Source organism: Pelophylax lessonae, assembly GCF_965119305.1.
Source record: "Pelophylax lessonae genome assembly, chromosome: 2".
Lineage (NCBI taxonomy): Eukaryota > Metazoa > Chordata > Amphibia > Anura > Ranidae > Pelophylax > Pelophylax lessonae.
Genome location: NC_138769.1, coordinates 492252633 through 492272935, shown reverse-complemented (window position 1 = coordinate 492272935; position 20303 = coordinate 492252633). Strand labels below are relative to the sequence as shown.

General features: G+C 44.1%; 1 protein-coding gene across 3 annotated transcripts in view; it reads right to left on the bottom strand.

Moving 5' to 3' along the window:
- The window catches only part of UGGT2 (UDP-glucose glycoprotein glucosyltransferase 2), a gene marked incomplete at its 5' end in the record, with an annotated part of 753177 nt that overhangs the window by 441993 nt on the left and 290881 nt on the right, over nucleotides 1-20303 (bottom strand). For all 3 annotated transcript variants that reach the window (XM_082245311.1, XM_082245312.1, XM_082245313.1), the window contains 2 exons: nucleotides 667-802; nucleotides 12455-12540. In XM_082245311.1, coding sequence (XP_082101437.1) covers nucleotides 667-802; nucleotides 12455-12540 — 222 coding nt within the window. The remainder of the gene's footprint in view (nucleotides 1-666; nucleotides 803-12454; nucleotides 12541-20303) is intronic.

Here is a 20303-nt window from a genome sequence, read left to right as displayed (position 1 = left end):
AAAACAGATGACATCGGATGAGAAACGGATAACTGACGAAAAACGGATGAAAAACAGATGACAACGGATGAAAAACGGATGACAGGTGACGAAAAACGGATGACAACTGACAAAAAACGGATGACAACTGACAAAAAAAGGATGATAACTGACAAAAAACGGATGATAACTGACAAAAAACGGATAACTGACAAAAAACGGACAACTGACAAAAAACGGATGACAACTGACGAAAACTGACGAAAAACAGATGGAAAACTGATGGAAAACCGATACATTTTGACGTGACTGAACTGATCAGACTGTGTGAAAGGGGCATAAAGCTTTTCCAGTGTCCAATCAACTGAAGGTACTTGCCTTTAATCCGTGGTGTATAAATACTGTATGAATAAGATAAAACATTTTCTTTTGTTTTGTGGAAGGGTTAAAACACTCAGTCAAGTGTTTGTTGCTGTCTCTGTCTCCGCTGAAGAGATTCAGTCCATTTGCTCCAGTAATCATTGCCATCTGCAGAGAAGGTGATGGGAAATCTCGCAATGGAAAAACAGGTTTGGGGACAACTGTCTAGAGAGGATTGCTCCTCACAGAAAGATTTATGAGTAAAAGAAGGGAAATTACAACATTTTGAAAATATAATTGTATATGATCAATGTCATCAATACATACACTTATCAAGGAAGCAAAAGCATGTGTTGAGTCAGATTCATCAGCTATGTAGTTAAAAGCACGCCACAAAGCAGCTCCCACATCTTCATTGATTTCACGGGTTTCATCAGAATAAACAACAAACACAAACCCAATCCTGAAAAATTAAAACAGAAAGGTATTTATACATGTTGCACTGTGCAGAAAACACACCCCTAATGAAAATGAGTTGTGCCTGGGTATGATTCTAGAATGAAATTGTTTATCTACTTGAAGGTAATTAAATACTTGAAATGAAATGCATCAATATTGTGTTACAAAGAAATCAGAAATGATTTATGCAGTAAAAAGAATATGAGGCTTTGTGTAATGTGAAGCCAAGCTTTAAGTTCCGAGGCTTGATGCAAACAAGTCTTTCCTAAGGTGTGCATTTTGGAATGATCTTGTTGAAATACTTTCATTGGTTTAATTAGCAGCTGTTACTTGTAAATAAAGTTTGTAAAAATAAAATTAAAGTCAGCGCTATCATAAAGAAGAGAAAGCTGTGTGCAATATAGGTGGATATACAGTACACACACCTAACAAAGTAACAGAAAAATAAAATTGCAGCACTATATCAAATATATATCTTTAAGAGTCCATCAACATAACTCCAATATTATATAATGTGAATATATGAACAGTTCATTTAAAAGAGAAGTAGGGTTTTTTTTTTTTTTTTCTGAATCATACTTACCTAGATGAATGCAGCATCGGTCCGATGCTGTATGTCTCCCGCTTTGGCTCGAAGACTGAAAACCGAGCGATCAAACACCGCCGATTGCTCAATTCTCAGGGCTCCCTGAGAAGAGAGCTGCTGATGGTCAGTCACTGCTGTCTGCTCTGCCTCACTCTTGCTCGCTCACTGGAGCATTGGGCTGTGGAGGGGGCAGGAACGGCTGGCTTAGGCTCTTAGCGGCTAGCTAAGAGGCTAGGCCGGGTGCTGGTCCAGGCATGTGGGTGGATCCCGACTTCATTGATACAATCTTGCCCTAGCCTGGACTGGCCCTGTGATGTCAGCCAACAGCAGGCTTCAGCCTATTGTCTACTGAAAATGGGTCACAGCAGTGCAGAACAACTGCACTCCTGTAATCCACAGAAATACAGCCAAATGAGCTTTGGCTGTACTTCTCATTTAAGTCTTTGTGACTTTTATATGTGGAATCAATAAAAAGTTAACACTAGGTCTGTATGACTTCCTTCACCAAACTCCAAAAAAAAAAAACATAAGTTGTGAAGATTCTTTCACCAGAGATTTAACACTCACCACAAGATTATCCCGCTAAAGGAGAGAACAGCAATAATAAAAAGTTGTTCAAAGTGCCTGGGCTTGTTCACTCTCCCTCTAAGCTGGTCTGGTCCCCTAACAATCCTCATTTCTGGGGGCAATGTGCACACTTGTACTCATAAGATACCTGTGTCTTCCAGCACACAGACACACGGCATGTAAAGCCCAGCTCTTCCTTGTCTCACTGGTATTTCCAAAAGCTGCATCAGCAGAAGATTGGAAGTCTACCTGCTAGAAATTGAAAAGGTATGTATAGAGGACCAAGTTGCAACCTTAAAAATCTGGGCAACAGAGGCTTAATATCAGAATTCCCAGAAAACACTAATCTGGGGGAGTGAGGTGGGGTTTTACCCTTTAGAGAGTAAGCTCTGGCGATGAGTTGTTTTGTCCATCTAACAATGGTGGACATTAAAGCAGGATGTCCCTTGTGGACGAAACGGAATTCCATTTTTCTGATAGCAGTTTTTGCATTAGGGTAGATTCTAATGGCTCTAACTATGTCCAAGCAGTGAGTAGACATTTCCTTTGGGTGCATTGGAGCAGAGCACAAAGAGGGAAGAACTATGTCTTCATTTAGGTGGAAGACTGATACCACCTGGGTGGAAGACTATCCTGTTCTTGTAAAGGATGAGGAATGACCCCTTGGAAGAGAGGGCCATCATCTACCAGACACATCGGATAGATGTGATAGAACAGATATGATAGCAACTAAGGTAGGAGAGATCACAGAGGGGGATTTCACTGGTGGGTTCAAGGGTGGTTTTTGCAGGGCAGAAAGAACCAGACTGAAGTCCTAAGGGAGCACATGGCCTGTAAGGGGGCCTGATCTGAGATACACCTTGAAAAGAGGTTTTGATAGGGGAGAGCGAGATCTGAGGTTTTCGGAAAAGAATTGATAAGGATAAAACCTGCCATTTCAGAGTTCCTTTGGCCAAGATCTGGTCAAGACCGGTTTGTAGGAAGACTAGAATATGAGGGTCAGAGTAACCCCTGGTGTTGAAGGGTCTGTGCTCATACCAGGTAAAAAAAAGAAGGATTTCCAGGTACAACTGTAGATCTTTGTGGAAGTGGCTTTCTAGCTTTAGCAAAGTTGGAATGACCGGAGGGGGGACCCATCTGTCCCTTAAGACCTGAACTTCAATACACATGCCATATAAGCCAGTGACTGACATAGAAGAAATAGGGGGGGGGGGATTGAGACAGCAGGTCTAGCCTGTAGGCAAGAGGCCAGGGGGTCACCTCTTAGCAGTCTGAGCATGTCTGTTCCAGGCACTTCTGGGGCAGTTTGGTGCAATAAGAATCACCAGTTTTCTTCTATTGCTCTCTGGGGGAGAGGCACAGATTAGCCTGAATGGAGCACAAATAATTATCTACACATCCAATGCCGGTGCTAGAGGAGTCTTGGCCCTGGCACAAATAGAGGTAACTTGTTGAACCTGGAGGCCAGAGGATGTTGCGTTGCAGAGGTCTTGGATAAAAATGGGCAAATGGGATAGGCCACTATGAGACCCAGAACTTTCACGGAGAATCTCACAGAGGCATATCTCTTTGTTCTAAAGTCTCGAGCATGAGTTCTGAGAGAGAGCAGTATTTTTTTCTGAAAAGAGACTTTCACTTTGCTGTGTCTAGAATTAGATTTAAGTATTCCAAGTGAAGAGAGGGCTGGGGCGCTGATTTTTGGAAGTTGATCACCCAACCAAAAGCCTGAACAACTCAAACTGTCCTGTGGACGTTTGCAGATATCTTGGGAGAGGAGTCCTTCAGAAGAAGGTCATCTAAATAACTTGGGACCTGGATGCTCGAGTTTTTAGAAGGTTCTGCTCAAGTGAGTGAAAATCAGAGCCATTCAGGAGAATTGTGTCCTAACTTGTTCCAGGGCACCTACACCAAAAAGCAAGGAAAAAGGTAATTGCTGTAACTGCTCAGTTAAAGTATAGCCCTTGAATACTGGATCATGTTTGTCGTTCATTGCCTTTGTCCAGTTAGCTGCTGTTTGACAGACAAACTGTAGCAATAGCTGGTTGCAAAATCAGGTCTGTAAGTGTAAAGAACACATTTAAAAGTGTTTTCAATCTTTGCAGAATCTTTGAATTAGGAAACCTCTTCAATTGGTACAAAAAGAGGTTTGTTCAGGGCCGAGACGGCAGGGTATACCACCAAAACAGCCCACTTTTTTGTAAACGGTTTTCCACTAGATAGAGCTCGGGAATGATTTTCAGGGTGAGGTGAAAGTTTTTTCTGAATTAGAAAGTGGTCATAAATTGCCCATTCTATTTGTTCATCAACGAGGAAAGTCTTTTTAGCTTTAGCAGGTCTCTTTTTCTCCAAAGGTGGGAATGGTGAGACAGAGGAGATTTGTGTGAGACAATGCAGAGGTTTTGGTGTGCAGAATTAAACATATCATCATTGGCAAGCATGTGAAGCCATAACATCAGATACATAGAAGCCTGGGAGGTGAGAAATCTTCCATGGCCTCCTCTAGCACTGCCTCCAGGTCCTCTTCATTCTATTCTAAGGCCTGCCTTTTCTGGGGATCCAACTCGGGTAGAAATGGTGGCGCTAGAGAAGGAGCCTGGCATTTTTGAGCCATGGAAAGTGATGCTTGTACCAAACCAGTAAGCTGTCCAAAGAAATGTGACAAAGTTGCAGAAAAGTCTGCCTAAAGCATATAAACATAGATTTTCTTTTAGTTCAACCAGCAGGTTAAATAAAAAAAAAAAATAAAAAAAACACGGCTCCCTGCATTTCCATAAGGAATGTGGATGCAGGGATCTTCCCTGCTGCACTATTGGTATTATAAAAGCAGGGACACTCAACCCCCCCAAATCTCCAGTTTGTCGGAGTAAAAATTGGGTCTTGCGCCAGTGCAGGGGAAGCATTATCACTATGAGATATTGGGTGTTGTGCTGGCTTTTAGCAGAGAAAATGTTATCCTGTGCTTTTGACATGATTATAGGCGAGGATATTTCCTTATTGGATATTCACAAAGTAGGTTACGGAAATGGGTGAGGTATGTCTGAGAAGGAAAATGCAGCAACCCGGGTGGTGACCCATCAAGGTCTTACCTTGCCTTCCTGTTGGCAACCATCTTGGACATGTGCAGACTGCTGTCTCTTATAAACTCTGTTTGCATCATCACTTGTCTGCTGCCTGGGCGTCGCTCAGTGATGATGTTGCACACCTGACTATCTATCTATCTACACACACACACACACACATCACCTGATGGCTTTCAGACCTTGCCCTTGCGTTTGTGCCCTTGCGTTTGTGCTCCATGGTGCATAACTGCTAACAGTCCTCTAGTCTCTGTGGTTTCTCCGTGCATGACTTGGCTTGGCTGACGACCTTTCTGGCTCTGGATTCCACATTGGCAGACGACCCCGCATCAGACGACGACCCGGTTTCCGCAGACTACCCACTTCTGGACTCAATCTCAGCTTGGATGACTACCTGTTCCTGGACTCGATCCAGGCTTGGATGGCTACCCGCTTCCGAACTTGACCCCTGCTGTTCTTGATTTTGCTTCTCTCTCTTGCTGTGTGATTATTGTTGCATAAATAAATTGCTTTATTTTACTTCATCTTCGTGTGGTCTGGTTTCCTGGCACCCCAACAGTACGCAAAGGCCATGAATCCTGACAATGCGGGTGCTCCTATGCTTCCCATGCTGGTTACCAGGCTCGATCAACAAGATCCCCTTTTGGGTCAGTTCGCTCAGGCGTTGCAGACGTTGCTTGCATGCACAGCACACCTTGCTTCTTGTGCTCCTATGCTTGTGATTCTTCCCAGAGGGATGACTGGTTCAGCCCCCCTCCCTCAGCGCTATGGGGCTGAACCGAGTCAGTGTCGTGGCTTCCTAAACCAAGTGGGCATTATATTGAGATGGTTCCTCAGGCGTTTCCCTCTGACAGGTCCATGGTGGGTTTCCTAATCTCGTTGCTGTCGGACAAGGCCTTGGCCTGGGCGAATCCCTTAAGGGAGAATGATAATTCCGTGATTCTCGATTACCCGAGTTTTGTTGCCTCCTTTCATAGGGTATTCGATGTGCCTGCTCGCTCTGCTTCTGCTGCTAAGCTTCTCCTGTCCATTCAACAGGGTATTCGAACCTTTGCCGAGTATGCCATGAAATTTCATACCCTGGCAACAGAGGAGGGCTGGAATAATGAGGTTCTGGTGGCGGTCTTCTCTCATCGCCTCTCCAATGCATTGAAGGACGAGATCGTGGCCAAGGATCTCCCCGATGAGCTCGAGGCTCTCATTTCCTTCCTAATTTTGATTGATACCAGGCTCAGGGAGAGACCATCGTTTAAGGAGCGCCTGCGGAGGCCTTCTACCAGATTGGCTCCTACGTTTTCTTTCCCACCCTTTCCTCCCTCACCTCCCACGCCTCCTTGGGATGGTGTGTCTGGCTGTGAACCCATGCAGCAAGGGTTCACTCGCCTTTCTAAGGCTGAGCGGGCTTTTAGGAGGTGGGAGGGCCGGTGTTTGTATTGCTGCCTTGGTGGACATTTCCTGCAATCTTGTCCTACCCGTCCGGGAAACGCTCGCACCCAAGATCCTGTCGGGGGCAAATCTTAGGTGTAATTTCCTTGTCCCGGTTTCCCGTAAAGATAAACCGCTAAAAACAATTGTCCTCTCCTGGGCAGCAGACTCAGTGTTTACCCAGGTGTTGGTAGACTCCGGTGCTGGCAAATACTTTGAGAGTACGCTTGCTGCTGCTAATTCCATAACCTTGCAGTCCCGTGTTGCTCCACTGATCATCGAGGAGATAGATGGCAGACCCCTGCAACTGGCACAGGTTACCTACGAGACTGTTCCCGTTGACATGGCTATAGGAGCTGTTCACAGGGAGTCAGCCTGTTTCCAGGTTATATTGTCCCCACACTTTTTTAGGGTACCCTTGGCTTCAGAAGCATAATCTGACCTTTGATTGGCAGTCGATTGAGATCCTCTCTTGGTCTCCACAGTGTGGCGCTGTTTGTATCCATGGGCCTGTTAAGGTACTTTGTACTGCCTCAGATTCAGTACTGTCTACTGAATATCATGAGTATAAAGATGTATTTGACAAAGTGCACGCTGGTACTCTTCCTCTTCATCGTCTATACGATTGTGCCATAGACTTGTAACCTGGTGCCATTCCCCCTCGTGGCAGGGTTTATCCTCTCTCGGTTGCAGAGAATAAGGCCATTGAGGAGTATGTGGTGGATGCGCTTGCCCGAGGGCACATTCGCAAGTCCACTTCTCCATCGGTGCCGGATTTTTCTTCGTAAAGAAGGGGGGGGGTGAGTTGAGACCTTGCATTCATTATAAGGGTCTGAATCGCATCACGGTCAAGAATGCGTACCCGATTCCTTTGATTACTGAATTGTTTAACCGCCTCAAGGGTGCAATGGTCTTTACCAAGCTTGACCTAAGGGCCGCATATAACCTTGTAAGGATCAAGGAGGGTGATGAGTGGAAGACCGCGTTTAATACCAGAACTGGTCATTACGAATATTTAGTAATGCCCTTTGGCTTGTGCAATGCACCCGCTGTCTTCCAGGAGTTCATCATATGTTGCAGCAATGCGTGGTTGCCCATTTGGACGACATCTTGATTTACTCAGACTCCATTGAATCACACTACCTTGATGTCAGACGGGTGCTGCAACAGTTACGTGAGAATGGGCTTTTCTGTAAGCTTGGGAAATGTGAATTCCACCTGTCTCAGGTTGCCTTCATGGGCTACATCATTTCTGCTGAGGGGTTTTCTATGGACACAAAAAAAGTTTTAGCTGTTCTACAGTGGCCTCGCCCTAGTGGTCTCCATTCCATTCGGAGTTTCCTTGGGTTTGCCAACCACTATCTCAGATCTGATCAAGAAGGGCAGCGACCCCCACAGCTTGACGCCTGCTGCTATCCAAGCTTTCGAGGCCCTCAAGTATGCTTTCACTTCGGCTCCCATTCTGTCTCATCCCAATCCTGGTTTGCCCTTTGTCCTAGAGGTGGATGCATCCGAGACTGGAGTAGGGGCCCTTCTGTCTCAGCGTCGGACACCTGATGGACTCTTACTTCCTGGTGGGTTCTACTCCAGGAAGCTGTCTACAGCTGAATGCAACTACGAGATTGGAGACCGAGAGCTCTTGGCCATTATCCTGATTCTCAAGGAGTGGAGACACTTGCTCGAAGGTTCTGTGGTTCCAGTTCTCATTCTCACTGACCATAAGACTCTGACGTATATCTCGGAGGCCAAGAGGCTCACACCTCGTCAGGCCATATGGGCCTTATTCTTGTCTTGTTTTAACTATGTGGTCTCCTATTTGCCCAGCTCCAAGAATGTTAAAGCTGATGCTTTGTCCCGCCAGTATTCTGAGTTGTCCAGGGAGGACTCCATGCCGACACCAGTACTACCTTCAAATCATATCCTGGCTGAGATCTGCACCAACTTAACCTCTCCTCTTGGAGATTAGATCTTGGCTGCCCAACCTGTTGCTCCCACTGAGAGACCTGCTAGCAAACGTTTTGTACCTGAGGGGTTGCGCATCAGACTGTTGGACACGTACCACAATTCCAAGACTGCTGGTTATCCTGGTAAGAACCAGATGTCCTAGGCTATTTCCTGTCTGTTCTGGTTGCCATCTCTCTGCACTGATGTTGCTGCGTACGTGGCTGCTTGTTCAGTCTGTGCCCAGAACAAATATCCTTGGCATCTTCCCTTGGGCCTACTGCATCCCATTCCTAATGGGGAGCGTCTCTGATCTCACCTGGCCATGGATTTTATTGTGGAACTTCCCACGTCTCAAGGTTACATGGTTATCCTCATGTTTGGCGACCATTTTTCCAAAATGTGCCACTGTGTTCCTTTTAAGTATCTACCTACCGCTCAGGAGCTTGCCTCTGTTTGCCAGGGAGGTTTTTTGCTTGTACGGTTTGCCTAAGGAGAAATTTCTCGGACCCGTGGGAGTCAGTTTGTCTCTAGGTTCTGGGGCTCCTTTTGCTCTCAATTGGGTATTCGACTCTCCTACTCCTCAGCCTACCATCCCCAGTCCAATGGTGCTGCTGAAAGTTCCAACCAAACTCTGGAGCATTTTCTCCGCTGCTATATCTCTGACCATCAGGACAACTGGGTTGATCTGCTATCCTGGGCAAACTTTGCCAGGAACTCTGTCAACTCCTCCTCCGGAATGTCTCCATTAATGGCCAATTATGGGTTCCAACCGGCTGTGTTGCCCGAGTCGTTCTCGCCACAGGACATTCCAGCTGTGGATGATCACCTTTGTGCACTCCGTCCCTTTTGGGTGAAGATTCAAGAGTCTTTACGGGTCTCTGCACAGCGTCAGAAGCTCCAGGCAGACCTGAGAAGTTTATCTGCTCCTTCGTACCTCGTCGGAGAGAGGGTGTGGTTGTTGGCCCATAATCTCAACCTCAAGGTGCCCACTCCAAAATTGGCATCTCATTTTGTTGGCCCTTTTTGCATCCTCGGCGAGGTGAACCCGGTGGCCTATGCCCTTGATTTTCCTCCTGGCATGCCTATCTCCAATGTCTTTCACATGTCACTTTTGAAGCCACTGGTTTGCAATCGCTATACTTCACTTCCTCGCCCTCGTCCCATTACTGTGGGCAATCATGAGGAGTATGAGGTTAGCAACGTCTTGGATTCTCATCTGTTCCAAGGTCAGGTTCAATACCTGGTTCACTGGAAAGGTTATGGTCCTGAGGAGCGCTCCTGGGTTCCCTCCACCGATGATCATGCTCCCGCCCTTCTCTGCGCTTTCCATGCTCGCTTTCCTCAGAAACCGTTTTTTGCTTCACGGAGGAGGGCCGTTGAGGAGAGGGTACTGTCAAGGTCTTCCCTTGCTTTCCTGATGGCAACCATCTTGGACATGTGCAGACTGCTGTCTCTAATAAACTCTGTTTGCATCATCACTTGTCTGCTGCCTGGGCATCTCTCAGTGATGATGTTGCACACCTGACTATATACATCACCTCATGGCTTTCAGACCTTGCCCTTGCGTTTGTACTTGAAGGTTCATTACTGCTAGCAGTCCTCTGGTCTCTGTGGTTTCTCCGTGCATGACATGGCTTGGCTGACGACCTTCCTGGCTCTGGATTCTGCATCGGCAGACGACTCCACATCAGACGATGACCTGGTTTCGGCAGACTACCCGCTTCTGGACTCAATCTCGGCTTGGATGACTACCCGCTTCCGAACTTGACCCTGGCTGTTCTTGATTTTGCTCCGCTTTCTTGCTGTGCAATTACTGTTGCAAAAATAAATCGCTTTATTTTACTTTATGTTGGTGTGGTCAGGTTTCCTGGCACCCTGACATGACCGTCCTGTAGTACTATTGTGATGATCCCTGTGATTAGTCACAGTGATCACATGGTACAGAGAAGGCCAATCACAGTCCATCTGTACCATGTGATAGCTGTGCCAATCACAGCCATCACAATAGTATACAATGAATGGCTATGAATTAATGGATTCCATTCAAAAATGATGATCGTTACTGTTATAAGCAATCATAAAAATCACACAAAAAAAAATCCTGATCAATTCCCCAGGGTAGTACAGTGTCACCATGGCAACACTGCACTGCTCTAATCAGAGTAAGTAAAAAGGAAATTGTAAAAAAGAAAAAAGTTTACATTTTTTTTTTGTTAAATACCACCACACTAGTCATATGATGATGCTGTACTGCTCTAGTGACAATATGTACTACAAACAATTTGTGTGGAAAAAAAAACAAAATTTAATTTCTTTATTCTCATTTTATATTGTAACAAAAAAACATAACTTAAAAAAACTCACCATGCCCCTTTTACTAAATACATTGGACTGTCTGCTTTCCAAAAGGGGGTTGTTTGGAGAGTATTTGTACTGTCCTGGCATTTAGGGCCTCAAGAAATGAGATGGGCAGTCAGTACACCAGGACCGATCAATTATCAAAGATATATACTGTATTTGGTAGGCGCTATAACTTTCCTACAGACTACTTTAAATATTATACACTGATTTGGGTTATTTATTTTTATTTTTTTACCGAGGGAATATAGCAGAATACATTTAGCTTAACTGCTTGCCGACCGCCCACCGCATCTATAATGCGGCAGGTTGGCTCGGCTGCGCTAATCAACGCATGGGTATGTCGGTTCGCGGAATCGGTGCAGGGGGCAAGTGCGCGCTGCCGGCGGCACGCTACAGCCCCCACTAGGCAGCAGGGATGCCGATTCAAGGGGGCCATCGGCCGAGATTGCCGCCTGGGAACCCGTGATCGCTCCCCGCTAAAAGAGGACGACGGTCAGCTGTTGTAAACACAGCTGACCGTTGTTCTCTCTGACATGATCACAGAGCACCTGTGATCCTTCTATATAGGATCACAGGTCTCTATGGTCATTTCACAAGTCCCTCCCCCCACAGTTAGAAAACACTCCCCTAGGGTCACAATTAACCCTTTGATCACCTCTAGGTTAACCCCTTTCCTGCCAGTGTCATTATTACAGTAACAGTGCATATTTTTAGTATTCTATTATATTATACTGTAATGTCACTGGTCCCACCAAAATTGCAGATTGCCGCTATTACTAGTAAAAAAATAAATAAATAAAAATGACAAATCTTTCCCCTAGTTTGTAGACGTGATAACTTTTGCGCAAACCAATCAAAATGCGCTTATTGCGATTTTTTTACCAACATTTTTTAGCAGAATACAAATTGGCCTTAAAGGATGAAAAATTGTGATTTTTTACATTTTTTTTGAGGAATGTTATATAGCAGAATGTAAAAAATATATATATATATTTCTGAATTGACGCTCTTTTTTTGTTTATAGCGCAAAAAATAAAAATCGCACAGCATGATCAAATACCACCAAAAGAAAACTATTTGTGGGGAAAAAAAATTACATCAATTCTATTTGGGTACAGCCTTGCACGACCACGCAATAGTCCGTTAAATTAACACAGTGCCAAATCTCAAAAAATGGCCTGGCCATTAAGGGGCAAATCCTTCTGGTACAGAAGTTGTTAAATTGATCATGAAAGATTACTTATTTGCAAAATAAGAGAGGAAGAAAAGTGATTTTGTTTTTCAACATTTTTGGTATTTTTTTTTGCTTATATACCAAAAAAGTTAAAAACCCAGTGGTGATTAAATATCACTAAAAGAAAGCTATATCGGTCTCAAAAAATGATAAAAATGTAATTTGGGTACAGTGATGCTTGAGTAATGGGGATTCATATTGTGAGAGCTGAAAATTGGCCTCGACATGAAGGGGGTGAAACAGCCCGGTATTGAAGTGGTTAATTCTTCCAAAGACACCCTCGATCTTCCTCTTCCAGTACTGAGAGCATATAAACACCAGACTGACAATGCCAGAGTGAATGAGGCCTTACTGTTTCTATGAAAGATCACTTCACAATATTGTGCAAACCATTATATGGTAATGAGCTTAGTTAATTTGTACAATGAAAAGTGATTAATTTTGCCAGTTACCATACAATACCTGAGAGGCACGTTGTGGCGGTAGAATAATTCAGCGAGCTTCACATAATCAGCTGCATAATCTTGAGCGGGATCAACCAAAATTACCTATGAAAAATGCACAGTTTAACGGATACCCATGAAAAACAATTCCCTCTGCAGATAAACCAAGGAAATATGCTTGTTTAATGTAAAACAACAATGCATTTACATATCTAGAGGGTCAGATCTACTGTTTAATTACATAAAACGTAAATGAAAAAAAAATGCGTTAAAAGATTACAAAGGTGTTCTGTGCCTGCACTTCAGTCAGAGGAAAACCAATACCTTTACTGCTTGATTAATACGTCTGTGCCACAGGGCAAGGTTAATTCATATACACATTGAAGATGGGTAGTAGCTGAAAACAAACATAATTCATATCATCTTGATTTAGCCCCAGTTCACACTATAACCGTGCCGCATTCCTGTGCAGCTGACATGTGATTTAGCGAGGCGTGATTTGAGTCTATTCATTTTGAGTGGGCTCAAATTGCACCGCATCGCACCAAAATGTAGGCACAATTTTTGAAACTGCACCATGACAGATCAGATCATATGGCCATTTTGTACCATGCAAACCAGTGCAAGCAAACTACACTGTGTTTGCAATGTGTTTGGGGTGTCATTAACTTTCTATTGACAACTACATTGGATGGCGCAAACAGTGTGATTGCAATGCAGTGTGGGGAACAAGCAGGGATCACTGCATTTCCTGCACTGCATATGTGTGAACCAAGGTTTAAACAGAAAGCACACAGCTTGTCTTATCATGCCTGCAATGAATCCACAAAAAAGATTTGCTACCAAATGTCGACCAAACATTTATCAGGCTTGGTACAAAGAAATCAAGTAAAGAATCAAAATCACAAATGAGTTAAAAAAGTCTATATTACAAAACAAAACAAATTATTCCATACAATTTAGGGACACTGTAGTGTTTATTCCAGTCCCCCACTTTTGGCATATCAGCAAGCTCGAAGACAGAAAAGAAAGGATAGAACTTGCACCCCTTAAGATATTTCATCATTCATCTCAGCTAGTCAACCATCTATACCACATGTCAAACACAAGGCCTGCGGGCCAAATCCAGCCAGACCATTTCATATAGCCTTTGCACCTCTTCTGCAGCACCACCCTTGTCTCTACCCTACCTTGTCACAGTAGTTGGCAGAAGAGAAGAAGACATATCACTCCTAGAAGATCCTGCAGTTCTCCACAGCACCCCCATAATGCTGATGCGGCCCACAATGAAATTTAATTTGACACCCCTGATCTATACTATCTTGCCCTATAATCCTTCAACTCATTAACCTTTTTTATACTTTTACAAACTTTAACACAGTTACAAAAGTGTAAGGACATGATGCTGAAAAAAAGGCTAATACAAAAGAATGCACTACACAAGTGTCCAGAAAGCAAAACAAAAGAGCATAGAAAGAAATACTGTAATGATTCAAAAGACATAGGTACATAGGCCATATTTGCTATCCATCCACTGTTTCCACAAACTATCAAACAATGTACATGAGGAGTTCTTATGTGAGTACATTCTTTTGTAAAAGAATTGTATAATGATTAGAGCTTTAAAAGAGTTGGGTGCCATATGTTTTGTGCAATTCCTGGCTATCACTAATTTAGCAGCCACTAACCAGTGGAAGACGACCGTTCTAAGGTTGTGGGGAAATCTCTCTATACCTAGATGAAGTATAGCTAGGGCAGGATAAGGCTATGTCAGGACCCCTGTGATTTCTAAAATGATGAAATTTTTCTCCAGTAAATCGTGAGACTTACAAGTCCAACATGTATGGGGGAGGTTGCTTATCCTCTCCAACAGAGGGGAGATTGGGTCTTAGAAAACAAAGAAAGTTGGTAAGGTATCAGGTACCAGCGGAAAAGGAGTTTTTGCGTTTGTCCCCAATGTGATATACATTGGGACATTGAGTAATTACAACGAATGACCATTGTCCATTGGGTGTTCAGAGAAGGATAGATGGAGGTCTTCCTCCCACTTCAAACATGGTTTTGTTTTGTAAGGTGTTATAAAACACGGAGATCCCCTAGTGTGCAGGAGTTGGGGAAGATAAAAAAGGGTATTACAGGCTGGTACTCATGTGGTTAAACAGGTTGTGACAGTAAAGAAAAATAGCCATACTTTAAATATTAAAGTGATTGTAAAGTCTCATTTTTTGTTTAAAAAAATAACAGACATGTTATACTTACCTGCTCTGTTCAGTTGGTTTCACACATAACAGCCCGGATCATCCTCTTTTTGGGTATCTCGTTCCTGATCCTGGCCCCTCCCTCCTATCGAGTGGAGGAGCTTGCTATGGGGGCTCCCGAGCCAAGCTGCACTGCCGTGTGTCCATTCAGACAAGGCGCTGCCGTTCGGCCCTGCTCCTCTCTCTCCTGATAGTCTCACTGACTTTGATTGACAGCCGCGGGAGCCAATTGCGTCATGGCTGTATCTCAGCCAATCAGGAGGGAGAGTCCCAGGACAGCTGAGGGACTCGTGGACATCGCTGGACAGAGAGGGGGCACAGGTAGGCACAGGTAAGTATTAGGGGTGCTGGGGGGGCTGCTATACACCGAAGGCTTTTTATCTTAATGTATAGAATGCATTAAGATAATAAAACTTTCCTGACTACAACTTCTTTAAGAAATATTTTATGGTCAATCTTAAAGTGAATAGAGGGGGAGGTGATTATAGTTATTAGAATAAATCCATTTTTAATCCCCCTGATAAAGATGGTGAATGATTTGGAATATGTTAGAAGGCGGATTAAGAGTTTAGAAATGGGGAGGTTGTTGGAAGATAGAAAAATCTTTTCATTTTGAGAAAAAATCCACTATATTCCAAGGAGGAATTAAAGAAGCTGATGAAAAGGGGAACAAAACTAAAAGGTATTAAAAGAAAAAAAAAAAAAAGAGGTGAAATATTTAATTCCATCTGGCTGTTTACCCTTCCAAAAACACACAGATAAGGAAAACCCCCCAGGGAGGCCCATTGTCAATGGAATAGATGGTATCTGTGCAAAACAATATATTGATTTTCTATGAAGATCATTAGCAGGAACGATGGATGTGTATCTGAAGGATAGCAAGGATCTGATTGAAATTCTAAATGATCTACAATGTGATGGAGAATTTGAACTCACTTTATATTTTTCTAATTATGTGGAAGCTATTAGGTCATTCTCTTGGGCAACTTCTCCAGTATGAAGGGGAAATATAAAAAGTTTATTTTTGAATACTAGGAATTCTGCCTCAATTACAACTATTTTTGGTATGACACACAGTTCTACAAACCGGTTATTGGTATTGCTATGGGAGCCAAATTTACTCTCAGTGTGGCAAATATTTTTATGTTACAAAGGGAAGCAGCTCAGATGTTACCGTACATTCATGGATGACATCCTGGTCATCTGGGAAGGAGACGATTAATCCTTGGAATCTATTAAAATGTAGATGCATAACGATGGGAAGAAAATAGTTATTTTGGAAACAACATATTAAATCTATCAAGTTTTTGGATTTAGTCACTGTGTCAAGGATGTTTCTCTGATGCCAGAACGTTCTTCAAACCTGACAGGAATGGATACATTCTGCAGGATAGTGGTCATCTTAATTTGTGGTTATTAAACATTCCACGAGGACAGTTTATAAGACTGAGAAGAACCTGCACAAGAGAGGATGTTTTTGGAACAGGCACATCATTTGAGTAGTAGGTTTACCCAAAAAGGATATGATGAGGATTTATGGGGAAATTATGACAGTAAAAAAACACAGAGGGGAAACCTTATTGAGGGTAAGGTTAAGGAGAATAATCTGGATCTCAGCTTTGGAACAGTGATAGTGATAAATTATAATGCCCAACATAAAAAGGATGGAAAAAAATATTAAAAAGCATTGGAAAATACTACTAAAATATTTAAGGTTCTCCCCAAATTTCTGAAGTTCTGAAGAGTGCTCCCTCACTTAGAGATAAATTAGTTGAATCAGTTTCAGATTCCTTCTTTTTCTCAAACCAGGTTTGTGGTAGATGTCATTTGTGCAGAGAAGTAAGCTATAACGAGAAAAAGTTTGTAGCTACAGCCATTGGGAAAAAAGTTTTAAGAGATTTTGTCTCCTGCTCTACAGAAGGGTTAGTATGAATGCTCCAATGTCAATGTGGTTACCAATATGTTGGACACACATGCAGACAGTTATCCAGATGTATGGGAGAATATGTAGACGATACGAAAAAGGATTTTTAAATCAGTGTTTCCAAACACTTTAGGACATACATGGGGTATAGAAAAGGTGAAGAGGCACTGAAGGAGGGGAAACGTTATCAGGCAGTTGAACAGCAGAGAATCCTGGTGGCTTTATAACACAAATGTGATAAGCACTGGGCTGGAGAGAGGGTCAGGGGTCCTGCAGCCTTGTAGGACAGTAAGAAAAAAAATTTATTTATACCTGTGTCCTATAAGTGATTTAGGAGTTTTTTTTGTATATTTAAAAATGTTTATTATTCAATTTTTCCTCAAACTTCTCTAATTGTTCTTAATTATTGTAATTTTTAATAAAAAAATGCATTATTATATCTGTGTTTAAGTATAATGTGGGATACATTTTTTAGAAAATAAGGTTTTTAGTGCGTGTGAGGACCCTTTAAATATAGGATTGTTTTTATGTTGGTATAAATTGTATTAAATTAGTAGTATTTGAGTTTGCGCTCAAATACTTATGGTAAGTATACGTAGAGAGATCCATTCAGTTAGAAATAAGTTGGTTACAGCGATGTTGATGCTGCATTGATAATGTTCTGACTGTCAGGGAAGTTCGTGGTTTATCAGCTGCTATAGTGATGGGCAGTTGCTCAGAATTCTTAATGCGATGCACCATCAATCCAGCCCACCTTTGTGAAAGTCAAGAGGATGCGGCTTATAGCATCACCAAATTTAGACTGACAGGGGAACAACGGGACTGCACCACATAGATCTTGGCTCTTACTACTTGAAGCGCATGTGTATCTTTTTTTTTTAATAAGTGTAAGAGCAACTCTCTTTATAAGCTTAAATACACCAGTGAGCTCTATAAATGGTTTTATTTTTTATGAGTTTATATGACAATTGACCTGCGTGGATCGAAGATACTGGTGGTATTTCAGAGTGGATCCTTGAAAACACATACCAAGCAAAACTCCAGGGGAAACCTGCCATATTTTAAAAAAAAAAACTTGTTTTGATCTCCTAGGTACATCAGTGTAGGTGAGAGTACACCTGATGGAGCATGATGATGGTTGGAGAGGAGCACAGTTTTAAAGTGTGGGAAAACAATACATCACAGTCACTAAACACAATTATATATATATTTTTTTTTTAAGTCACGTTTACACTATTGGCACTTTCGTAGTAATATTTTATTGATAAAACGGAATTTTTGTAAAATCTTACCTGTAAAATTCCTTTCTCTGAGTCCTCCGACAGTCGCCGCCTCTTCATATTCGTCACAATGGGGTAATTGACCTTTTCTCCGTAGGAGTAGCTAGGCAACAGAATATGTCAATATTAAAGCTTTTAACATATCCCACCCCCAGGGGGTGGTCCCCTCAGTCAATACCCTCCTACTTCCTGTATCCATACCTCAGTTTTAGTGGAATAGCAGTAGAGTATATAACCAAACCCCAAAAGAGGGGCGGGGGCGGCGACTGTCGGAGGACTCAGAGAAAGGAATTTTACAGGTAAGATTTTACAAAAATTCATTTTTCTCTTACGTCCTCCGACAGTCGCCGCCTCTTCATATTCGTCACAATGGGGACGTCCCAAAGCAGTGCAAACATGAGGGGTGGGAAACGCAGCCGCGCCCAAGGCAACGCAGTCTCCACATCAGAGAAAGGAACCTTACCAAAGGAAGGAAACCAGCTGGGAAGCATGAAAAAAAACTTGCTCAACAGGAGCAACAACCCAGGAAAAAACAAATAACCTAGGGATAAAAAACATATCCCAACAGCCAAGGGTCCAAAACAAAGGACCCTAAGGAACCGCCGCACTAAGAACCTTGCGGCCAAAGGAAGCATCTGCCGATGCCTGAACATCCACCTTGTAGAATTTTGTGAATGTGTGAACGGTCGACCAAGTCGCCGCCTTACACACCTGGGCCACAGAAGCCCCATGACGACAGGCCCAAGACGTACTCAGAGATCTGGTAGAGTGCACCTTCACAGGCATAGGAGGAACTTTCCCCTTCAAAGCATAGGCCTGTTCAACAGTCTGTCTGATCCATTTGGCGATGGTAGAAGCCGACGCCGCCATGCCCTTCCGAGGTCCCTCAGGAAGGACAAACAAAGAATCCGACTTGCGAAAAGATTCAGTCGCTTTCAGGTAAACCCTAAGCGCCCGAACAACATCCAAGGAATGCAAATCCACCTCCTTCGGATGTTTAGGCTTCGCGCAGAGAGAAGGCAAGACAATGTCCTCATTGAGGTGAAAATCCGAAATCCTCTTCGGAAGAAAAAAAGGGTTAGGTCGCAAGACCACCTTATCCAAGTGAATGACCAGATACGGAGAACTGCAGGAAAAAGCTGCCAGCTCCGACACTCTGCGAGCCGAAGTGATCGCCACCAAAAAGGCGACCTTCTTGGACAACATGGACAAAGAGATCTTCCTGATCTGTTCGAAAGGAGCACGTTGCAACACGGACAGAACAAGGTTCAAGTCCCAAGGAGGCAGAGGTTCCCTCCTAGGAGGGACCAAGTGCCGCACCCCCTGAACAAAAGTGCTAACCAAGGGGTTAGATGCCACAGGACGTTGAAAAAGAACGGCCAGCGCAGAAATCTGACCCTTGATCGTAGCCAGCGCCAAACACTGGTCAACACCCGTTTGAAGGAAGGACAACACCCTAGACACCGAGTATGTGCGAGGGGAATACCCCCTGGACTCACACCAGGCAAAATAGGCCTTCCAAGTACGGTAATAGACCTTCCCCGAGGAAGACTTCCTCGCGTTGATCAAAGTGTGAATGACCTCAGGGGAGAGACCCCTATCCCTCAGGACCTCGGTTTCAACAGCCAGGCCGCCAAAGCCAGCGACTGTAAAGCAGGATGGAATATCGGTCCTTGAGACAGGAGATCTTCTCGCAGAGGCAGACGCCACGGAGCGCCGACCGCCAGATTCACGAGGTCTGCGTACCAGGACTGGCGAGGCCAGTTCGGCGCCACAAGAATCAACGTGTGCGGTTCCGAGGTCAACCTGCGAAGGAACCTGGACAGCAGTTGAATCGGTGGAAACGCATACATCAGTCGATACCGATGCCACGGAGCTACCAACGCGTCTGACGCGTCTGCCCGAGGATCGCGCGTCCTTGCCACGAACCTTTCCACCTTGGTGTTCAGACGAGACGCGAACAGGTCTACCTCCGGAAGACCCCACTTCACGCACAACATCTGGAAAACATCCGGGTGGAGGGACCATTCCCCCTGGTCCAGGGATTGGCGACTCAGATAATCCGCCTGCCAGTTCTCCACCCCCGGAATGTGAACCGCCGATATCGCCGGGACGTGTGTCTCGGCCCAAGACAGAATGTCGGCCACCTCCCGAGCCGCTCGGGCACTCCTGGTGCCCCCTTGGTGGTTGATGTAGGCCACCGCCGTGGCATTGTCCGTCTGCACCCGAACCGGACGGCCCTGCAGCCTGTCCGTCCAACGTCGAAGGCAGAGATTTATCGCTCGCAATTCCAGAATGTTGATCGGAAGGGAGGATTCCTCCTCCGACCAAGTTCCCTGGGCGGACAGAACGCCCAGAACACCACCCCAGCCCGACAGGCTGGCATCCGTGGTGACCACCGTCCAT